At 37.4% G+C, this 10,746-nt stretch overlaps 1 protein-coding gene across 1 annotated transcript; it reads right to left on the bottom strand.

The window, feature by feature from the left end:
* Positions 1-704: 704 nt before the first annotated feature.
* Positions 705-10,066, bottom strand: LOC135683906 (ran-specific GTPase-activating protein). Its single transcript, XM_065199294.2, has 5 exons — positions 9,913-10,066; positions 9,043-9,149; positions 8,572-8,732; positions 2,026-2,154; positions 705-1,747 (listed from the first exon to the last, which is right to left on the bottom strand). The coding sequence occupies exons 1-5, from the start codon at positions 9,925-9,927 to the stop codon at positions 1,494-1,496; spliced, it is 666 nt and encodes a 221-aa protein (XP_065055366.2). The 5' UTR covers positions 9,928-10,066; the 3' UTR covers positions 705-1,493.
* Positions 10,067-10,746: the final 680 nt, after the last annotated feature.

The following is a 10,746-nucleotide window of genomic DNA, read 5'->3' as shown; positions in this document are numbered from 1 at the left end:
ATTCTAAACATATTTTGTGTATGTAAATGTACCCTGATTTATACCTTGAGCAAATCAAGAGAGTTATTTTTACCAACAATAACAAAACGTTCGGCTCTGCTCTTATGGGTATCTAAAGCTTTGTTCATATTATACAAATTACAGCTTCAATTTTTATTGTAACATTCGATTAAAACCCACTCGTAAAACAAAGTGCTCATTTTAGATGTGTTAGAGAACACTTTCAAATTTATATTTTCTCATGTAATTTACTTATCATGAAAATGGTCTCTTTTAAGATGTAAAAACGTGGTTTTAATTAGGTTTACTGAATAATCTTCTTCTTGCTAACTGTTTTGTGTTGTTTCTAAATATCACATTTTCCTGATATTTTTTAAAAACCATCAATGTTCTTCAATACACAGCTGCATCTTTTTTCAAGCGAGAAAAGTAAGATAGTGGCCTAGATTATTTCTGAGGTAAAGCAAAAAACTGGAAACCAGATATAATGTTCCTTTTCAAATCAAAGAATAACTTTGTTTATATATTTATATTTCATTTTTGAAGCAAAAGAACATACTAGGAAAGGTATTTCTTTATCTAGAGATAGGTAAATCTTTGTAAGCTCTAAAGGTATTACTGTCAATTTTAAGTGATCTTTACACTCTTGTCCCCTACTTCATTCCAAAATGGAGTAAGAACAAACTGTCTCAAAAAATGAAATACACTTAAAACTTTAACATAAAACATTTGAAATAAATGATGTCATTAAACTGATACTTATTTTAAAACCTGTTTATATTAGCTCACAACATACTAAAATATTATAAGGAATAATCCACAGTAAGATACGTTGTAAACAAACAAAATTCATGTTACAAGCTCAAGCAAAATCTGATACTGTTGTGATTTATCATGGTTATAAACAAAAGTGGTTGCATTTTGACTCTAAATTTATAGAAAGTATGACACTTTTTATTGAATTCTTGAACAAGGACCTCTGTGGTGCTTGCAAGGTATTCTGCTGTATCCAGTTATTATCAACTTCAACTAGCTGAACTTCAAAAAACAGAACAGTATGCCTTCACATCTTTAGTGACCTGTACAAGAAGCAGCTCCCATTTTGATTTCTTTTGAACAAAGTTCGGGGACTTTAAATCACTGCATTATCCTTCAACTTAATTGAGTTTAAAATATATTGTATTGAACAATAACTAAATTTCCCACAGAACAGAATGGTAATGTCACCTAATAATGGCACAATCAAGTAAATATATTTTTTTTCTAATCTTTGATATACTTTGGGAAAACACACATAGGATTTCACCCCCAGGCTTAATTAATTGCTCTCCTTCGAGTTAGAACAACTGGCGTAAAGGGCACAAATGGTAGCTGGCCAGCCTAGCAAATGTGTTTTAGTTATTACCATATTGACTGGAATGTCTTAATCAAAAGTATAAGGACAGTTCCGGTTCCTGGTCTCCAATTCCTGGCCAAAAAAATACTGACATCTGTTAGTCTTCAGATTCCTTTCCTTCTAAAATATCTTTCTTTTCATCCTCTTTTTCTTTTGAATCAGTTTCACTATGTCCATTAATTGTCTTTTCACTTTTTTCATTGCTGGCTTTATCTGCAGCAACTTTTAAATTAGCAAGTTCATCTGCAAGGTTTTTACTTTCATCTTCACCAGATTCTTTCTCTGTTTTACCAATCACAGCTTCAGTTTCTTTAGCATACTTCTCAAATATTTCTTTAAATTTTTTGGCATCTGTAGATAAAGAAAGAGATTATATAACAATGTAATAAGATATCAAATAGTCTTACTGACAGTTTACTTATTTTAAATACTACTACATATCTAGAAAACCAGAAACAAAATTAAAATGAAACAACTGAACAAGAATTTTGCTAAAACTAGAAACATTTCTTTCTTAACATTAGTTCAACTCTCACATATACATCAACAATTTTTTTCTTTAGATTTTAAAATCTAATTATAAAGAACAGAAATGAAGATACCAATAATAAACAAAACATTTTGCTTACTGTCAACATTTCCAAACTTAATTGCTAATGTTTCCTGCTTTGGTTCCTCATCTGCAAAGTCTGCAGGAGTCTTCCACACAAAAGCTTTCTCGCTTGAACAATGGGGCTCCAAAACCATGCTGGGCAATACTAAAAATGAACAGGGTACATAAATCTCAACTTTATATTTTAAACAAGGAGGAAAAATACCGTAAATAGGCTCTCTGTCAGATCTTTTGGAGGACACACAGGATCAGGGAAAAAGTTAAGCAACAATAATTGGGGGGGGGGGGGGGCTGTTAGATACTAATTGGACTTTTGTGACCCACCTTTCAGGTCATCAGAAATTAATGGAAACACACATTTTAAAAATTCGGTCTTTAACTTAAAGGTAAAGAAGATAAGAAGATAAATAATGTAAAATCTTAAGTGTTATTTTGCTACCACCTAAAAATTATTTGTTACTACCTAAAAATGTTATTACTGAATGGAAGGAAAACCCCCTACTCCCCCCAAAAAATCTGTTCTGCATAGGATGACATAAGTAAGGTTAAAAAAGATTTTTGGATGTCTGAGAGGTCTTTAACACACACATGTATACATACATACATGTATACAGGTGTCCATGTTTATATTCAGAGTAACTACTAATAAAGGATGTATATATATAATTATATACTATTTCATTTAGTTCCTCACATAAAATAGTTTCTAGTAATAGGCCCATCAATCTTTTATCTCATTTTGACTTCATAACATTATGATGTCAATCAAGTGGTGCAGATTGGGGAAGTCGAAATATATTGGCTGTTGACATGGGGATTTACTTATATAATTGGGTGCTTAAGTCCCCCATGCCCCTGTGCTGCCACTCCTGATAAAAGTACTTACATAAATGTTAAGAAACATCATGTCTACAATTCCGAAATTTTTATCTCTGAAAGTTCTGATGTGATTTGAATAAAATCAAAAGTGGCCCTTGGGCCAAATCAATAGACTTTATTACAAACACCAGACCAACAGTTTCCTCTCTAGTACAGTATATTGGGTCATGCTTGTTGGTACATGCATGGTTATGCGACTGCTCATTTCTTGGTCACAATCTGAAATTTTTTTCTCTGAGGTGAATCAGATACATACAGCTTATTTGCAAAGACGATTTTCTGTTAGATGGGGGCTTATTCAGGGTGTAGTAAACCAAATATTGAGACGTAAAATGACTTCAAAATATATTTATCTTCATCATAATCGTACATACAAAAAACTGACTTACAACACGTGCTAACTGGAATAGAGGCTAGATATGATTTATGCACATATTTTAATACTATTGTCCACAGGGGATAACACTATCCCCCTCCCCATCTCTCTTCCTATGTTAGTGAATGTGAACGAGTTCTGTTTGGTAGTATGTTTGCAATGTCTACTCTGCACCAATTTCTGTTGATCATGTTGTTATTATCTTCTGGTTGTTCTCCGTGGTTCAAGTCCCCTGTATTCCCTCCTCCTCTTGCACCCTCGACGTGTACTCTATCATCAATGAGATTTGTTGTCTTGGTATTGGTTAGGTCAGCAAAAATGTCACAGACTCTTTTCTTAGGAGGTTCCTTTGCAGGTAGGGGGTCAGTTGCTTTTTTGAGTAAGTGGATTGATCTTGGAGGTGTATACTTCAGTTGATTGACATGAATAGTAGGACTGGCTTTGCCACTGGCGTCAACAAGCTTACAATTCAGATCTCCTATCAAGTGGGTGATTGTCCAAGGCCCCGACCACTTTGGTTGAAAACAACGTGAAATACCCCTTTTCTGAGGTGGGTTCCATAACATGACAGTATCATTGATCTTATAATGATGTTGGATAGTTTTCTTATCGTACTGTTGTTTCATTCTTTCTCTGCTCTGGTTGAGGATACTGCGAACATTTGTAAAGGAGTTTTTAAGGCACGTACCGATGTCATTGGCAAAAGCTTGAGCCTGTTTCACATGGTGTGGAGCAGACTGTTGAATCTGTTGCTGTGGTGATTTATTAAACAGCAACGCAGTTGGTAAAGAAAGTTTAGCACCAAGAATAAGTTCAGCAGGTGTAACTTTAGTGCTATTATTAACACTTGAACGAATAGCATAGACAGCTGATTGCAAGAACGTGTCCCAGTTACGGCCATGTTGATCAATTTGTTTCTGCACACAGGACTTAACTAGTTTTACCATTGCCTCAGAAAGGCCATCACCTTGTGGGTGGAGACGCGAAGACTTGGATTTACCTATACCCAAGATTTTGGTGACTTCCCGCATAACATTGCCATGAACATTTGAGGCACCATCACTGTGCAAACGTTGCATAATCCCATACCGACAGATCCATTGGTCGTGAATCGCTCTAGCAATAGTAGGTGCCGATATCTCTTTGAGGGGAACAACTTTAGGCCATTTTGTAAAGTGGTCGACCAGGATAAGAGCATACTTGAAACCATCTTGAGATGCAGGCAGAAAAGGTCCGGCTAGATCGTAGCAAACAAGTTCGAATCGTTCAGTAGACTGTATTGGCTGTAACTGATCTTTGTGGTATCCTTGAGGGGGTGGATTAAAAGAAGCACAAATCTTGCAACTTTTCACCCAGTTGATCACATCCTGTTTGGCATTGGGCCAGAAATAGTGTTCACAAAGGCGAGACCAAGTTCTGTCAACAGCAAAATGACCAGAGGATGGGTGGTCATGGCAAAGTTTCAGGACGGTTCCACGTAAATCGTCAGGTACTACAGTGCAGTTGTGCCACTGCAAAATGCCATCCTCAGATACAGAAAGTTTATTGCGATATGGTTTTAAGGAACCTAGACGGCAGACATCAAAGTTTCGTTTATCAGAAGACATGTACTCGATTGCTGCTTGGATGTGTTGATCTTTTGTTTGGAAATCTCTGATTGCAGCCACTGTAATATTAGGTTGTAATTCTTCCAGTGAGTTGACACTGTGCATGCGACTGAGACAGTCGCTTATGGCATTGTTCTTGGATGGAATGTGTTCTATTTTATAATTGAACTCTGAAAGTTGCAAAGCCCAATTCAGCAATTTTCTACTCTTAGGGTTGCGTTTGGATTGCAGGAATGAAGTTACGCGATTATCAGTACGCAAGAGAAAGGGTTTACCAAGAAGGTAGTGACGAAATTTTTCGGTAGCAAAAATTATAGCATGCGCCTCTTTCTCTACAATGTTCCACCTTGATTCAGTTTCATTGAACTTTCTGCTGGCGTAGGCGACGATGTATGTTTTGCCATCACTTGTGTTATGGGCTTTAAGACATGCACCTTCACCTCTGTCTGATGCATCGACTTCTAGGATGAAAGAGTCTGTACTTGTAGGAGCTCGTAAAACTGGTGCGGAAGAGAGAAGCTGCTTTAGTGCTTCAAAGGCTGCTTGAGCTTCAGGTGTCCAGACAAACGTTGAAGTCGGTTTTGCAAGTTCGTGTAGAGGAGCAGCAACAACAGAGAAGTGGGGAACAAATCGATCACAAAATTGTGCCATGCCTAAAAATTCCTTCAAGGATTTGGCATTGGATGGCACTGGAAAATCGGTGATGGACTGAATGCGAGCTGGGTCAAGGCGAATGTGTCCCTTGTCAATGAAATGGCCTAAATACGGCAAACTTGTCTGGAAAAATTTGCATTTCAAGGCGTTCAAAGTGAGACCAGACTGTCGAATTCTTGCTAAAACTCTGCGAACATTGGAGAGATGATCTGTGAAATTTAATCCTTTAATAACCACATCATCGTAGAAGGGTGGTAGAATACAGTCGCTTAAATCAGAAAATGTTTGTTCCATGGTTCGTTGGAACAAAGAAGAGGCCGGTTTGATACCTTGAGGCATAGCCTTCCAGGTCCATTGACCAAAACCGTAACCAGGAGAAAAGGCAATGATCGGTTTGATTCTATCAGCACACGGAATTTGGTGGTAGCCACTGTTGAAGTTGATTGAGCTGACATATTGAGAGCCGCGAACAGAGTCAAGACATTGTTGAAGGGATGGAGAAGGCCAACCTGAATCTTTGATGGCAGGGTTGAGAAAACGATAGTCAACTACAAGTCGAAAACGATCGGTAACATCACAGCTATTTGAAACATTCTTCTTGGCAACAAGGACTGTAGCAGCACGATAAGGTGAATCAATATGTTCAATTAGGCCATGAGCTTTATAGGGTTGTAAAAGTTCCTTGACAATGGATTGTTGATGAAGTGGCACTCTGCGTAAAGGCATTGAAATGGGTGTCGAATGAGCCAAATCAAAGTCAAATTCTGTCACGTTGAATTTGCCAATTTTGGTGTTTGATAAAGAGAAGACATCAGAAAATTCCATCAGTAAATTCTTGGCTTGTTGAAACTGCGAGGGAGACAAGTGGGTCAACTGTGAAGTGAGAATCGTAATAGGATCGGAGGTTTGAGTAGAATTATCTGTGTCCTGAGTAGAGAGAAGATTAATTGTGTCTTTAGGAAGAACAGAGAATTCTTCAAAGTCATACGTCCCTAGAGCAACCTTGGTGCCCTTTTTTATGGTCTTTGCGACGGCAGAAGTATTAACAAGGACAGTGGGAACACATGAGTGTTGATGAGAAACCTTGTATAAGTACGGAACAACCTTTACATGCAGGCGTTCTTCAAAGGGTGCATGTCCATCAATCAGTGCAGTCGGTTCTGAAACTGGGCGGAAAGCATGAAGGGAGGGCCCATTAGCAACTGTCTTAATAGTCAATGATTGTCCGGGTAGTATTGTGTACTTGTTCGGTGTTATGAAAGCAATGTTATCTTGAAGAGAAGGCTGAGAAGATACCAATACCATGGATTGATCTAGATGAAGGAGTTTCTTGGAGTTGTCAATGCCCCATTTGGTAAATTTATTTAGAAAACTCAAACCGAGAATGCAAGAATAAGGCAATGCATCAATAATCATAAATTCAAAAATGTGAGATACAGCAGGATGCCCTACTACAAGAGGGGCTTTAATCACACCAAAGGGTTTCATTATTTGTCCATTTGCATCAAGCAAACCTGGGCCAGTATAACCCTGTAATGGTAGGTTTTGCAAGTAAGGACTGCCAGTGAAACATCTTTTGGCAAGACAGCATACGGTGGCACCAGAATCAAGCATCATTGGAATTTGCTGTCCATGTAATGTTCCTGTTAGCCAAAGCAAATTAGGTTCTCTCTGCAGAAAAGATTGTGATTCTTCTTTTTGGGGGGTCAATGAAGCATTGTCGACTTTCCCAGTATGACCCTTTACTGGGGGCCCCAAAAGTTTCCCGACTGTTGAGGAAGATTAGCTTGCTGCTTGTAAGCTAGGCAATCACGTTGGATATGATTTAAGCCGTGGCAAAAATAGCACTGAATAGGTTGCCGTCCGTCTGGCCTTGCGTTTCGAGGTTGAAAATCCCTGCCAAAATTGCGTTGAAAACCATTGCGTGATTGCCGACGGTTGCTCTGCAGGGCAGAAAAAACAGGGGCACCATGCTGATGTTGAAGTTGCTGTGAGGGCCTAAACGGAAGTTGACGGTTGAGTGCATTGATTTGGTCTTGTTGTTCATCAAGCTTCCGCATTGTGAGTTGACTTTGTTGCTCAAATTTGGTGGACAAGGCAAGAATGGCGTCCAGTGTTGTATCAGATGGATTTGCAGCAGTTAAAACAGCATCAGAAGGCCCAGTGACAATAGCACCGTTGATTGTCGCAGATGGTAAGGAAAGATGAACTGATGCATCGCGGCAAGCCTTGAGCAAATCTTGATGGGTAATTTTGTCATCATACGGGTTGGTGCAAAAGATGAATATATTTCTGCGAAGTGTATCAGAAATCCCTTGTAAAAACTTGCGTTTCACCGCATGGTTTATAATGTCAGTTTTGGCTTTTGGATTGGCGGCTCTGAATAACTGTAAAAGGTGGGTCATGAATTCTTCTTCACTTTCATAGATCTTTTGAATGCAGCGTTCGAATGCAGTCATGTGAGCTTCGCGATCGGTTTCTGAATCGAAAACCGCGGTGAGTTGTTCCTTAAGCTCGCTGTATTTCTGGGGACTGCCTTTCTCATCTTCAAATTGATCCAAGATGGCTTTAGCACGGCCATCAACACAAAGCATTAGAATTTGGCCAACCACGAGGTCGTCAGATTTCTCGGCAATAACACAACATCTGTCGAAGTTACGAAGCCATTGGTGCAAATTTATGTCCCCGTCGCCGGTGAACTTCTCAAGTTTTGAAAAAATTATGTTAAAGGATGACATTGTAAAATGATGTGGGTCAAAACGCTCCTGTCACCAGTGTAGTAAACCAAATATTGAGACGTAAAATGACTTCAAAATATATTTATCTTCATCATAATCGTACATACAAAAAACTGACTTACAACACGTGCTAACTGGAATGAGGCTAGATATGATTTATGCACATATTTTAATACTATTGTCCACAGGGGATAACAAGGGGGGAGGGGCTTATTCAGGGGGGCTTATACAGAGACAGGGAATAATTATAGGATTTTTGGTTTTAATAATTTTTTCCAATATATAAATGTATATATCTGTATACTTACAATAGTGGTTTATGCATAATTTCAATGTCTTATCCCTTCGCATGATTATCCTTGCAGTTCCTTTTGATTCATGTTTTAGAATTTTCACTTCCCCTAATCCTCTTTCTTTCCATTGTGGCCCATCTTCTTCATCAATAACATATCTATAGCTTTTAGCACGCCTAAAAATAAAATCATTTGAAGCTGATGCAATTCAAAACATCGATTATCAAATTATATAATAAAGATAACTGAGCCTAAATGACAGAACCAAATTGCTCTATCCTTTTATTGCATTCTGGTTCTCTTTGGAGAGAAAAAAACTTATGACAAGAACAATCTTCTTCAAAAGCAATGGTTGGTTGTGTTAATCAGGAGATGTTAATTAAAAAATTGGATTCCATTTGAATATCAGAATAACAAACAAATTAAGCAAGTTTAAAAGTGCATCAAATAAGACAGCAGCTGAACTAATAATGTAGCAATGCTTACAGTTTCAATAACTCAGTCTCATTCTCCTCTAATGTTGGTAAAACTTTTGCTTCCAATTTCACAACTGGTTCATAATATGGATCAGGGCTTGATGCCAGTGTCTCACTCTAAGATAATAATTTTAATACTATATATATATTGGCTTTAAATTCCATTCTAGATATTGTGGAAAAGGTATATATTTGTCTGCAATCCACATAATTTCACATCATAAAAAACAGATTGAATCATATTACATAAAAACAGATTGAATATGCAACTGCTTAAAGATGAAATTACATTTTGTTATCACAGTGACCTGGTGGGATAAAGAATCAAGTTTATAGTGGCTCACCATCTTTTATGCTGATTGTTCTTGGTTGTTACTACTTACAATATATTGGAAATGCGTGTTGTGGAGGTAGCATGATGGGGTCTTACTTTGACTAGCATATCAACATTTTCAGAATAAGAGAAAACTTCAAAACTACAGTTAACTAAGAAATTTTGCATGATTACGGGTTAACTGGCAATTTTTAGCAAGACGAGAACTAAGAAAAAATATTGATCGGAGATAGGTTAGCGAAAAATTATGTTGAATGACAACTGATCACAACTACGGGAGTTTTCTACAATATGGCATACTTCAAAGACCTCAAAGCATTCATATGATTTCTTTATATCGATTCATGGTGGAATTCTCTTTTACGCAAAATACAAAGTTTTAAAATTTTTAGAATAACAATCTTTGAAAAGATTCTAACATCTTGAATTAGGCCGGTAAACTTTGGTCGTCACCAAAATTCATAACTCGATTCTTCAAATCAGATCAACAATAATAAAACAAAATTTTGAAAAATGAATATTGACTTCAGTTTCTGGAAGCTTTACCTGTGTTTCAGTCATGATCAATTTGATGTTCTTCGATTCAGAATTACAGACTTCTACACAGATCCCTAGAACCTTACAAATTTTCGCTTAGTCTAACTGTCGCGCCAAATCCTCGTGTTTGTGCGCACGCGTAGCCTCTGGTCGCTGTTCGTTGTTGCTACAACAAGTCTCCTTTGGGTGCTGGCGTTAAGTGATGAGGTCACAAAAATACACTTTTGATTAACGCTCTATGATAATTAATCATTACTAAAACCTAGTATGTTATGAATCTGCTGAAATATGGCCACTTGAGCACCGGCTCTTTCCCAAAGAAACATCTATAATTTGGTCTCGGTTCATATCTCAAACTTCAAATCTTCTCATCCGATTTTTGACTATTTAACTTAATTTGTATATTTAGAAGTCTTTCGTGGTGTTCTATTAGGCTATGTGGTCAAAATAAAAAAAATTCTAAAAAAATATTTTTTATGACGCCACACTTAAAGGCTTTATAAAATGGTCATTGGAGATGGGGTGGGGGCTAGAAATTCCCAGAAGATCCTGCGAGGCATGCCAATTTATGTTCTATGACCAAATTGTTTTCTGTGTTGGAGAAAAGAAATCCAGAAACATGACGATGTCCAACCCAACCAGAAATGATGTACTCTTCTCATGTAACAAAACACTTAGAAATGGCCCTGCTAACTAGGTAAGAGACTTACATTACTCGCTGATGACAAATAGACAAACAAGCATTGATCCCCATACGAATGGGCATAATCTATCATTATTCTAAGAATCCCAATTCCCTATCTCTACAAATAGACTTTTCAAGAGAAGATCCATAGAGATGCT

The sequence above is a fragment of the Rhopilema esculentum genome, chromosome 7 (genome assembly GCF_057945365.1).
Source record: "Rhopilema esculentum isolate cy_ngs chromosome 7, ASM5794536v1, whole genome shotgun sequence".
NCBI classification, from domain to species: domain Eukaryota; kingdom Metazoa; phylum Cnidaria; class Scyphozoa; order Rhizostomeae; family Rhizostomatidae; genus Rhopilema; species Rhopilema esculentum.
This window is presented reverse-complemented; position numbering and strand designations above follow the sequence as displayed.

Coding starts and splice junctions, on each gene's coding strand:
- LOC135683906 (XM_065199294.2), bottom strand. Junction 8,733..9,042: donor GAGACTGAGTTATTGAAACT/GTAAGCATTGCT, acceptor TTTTATTTTTAG/GCGTGCTAAAAGCTATAGAT. Junction 1,748..2,025: donor TAAGTTTGGAAATGTTGACA/GTAAGCAAAATG, acceptor CTTTATCTACAG/ATGCCAAAAAATTTAAAGAA.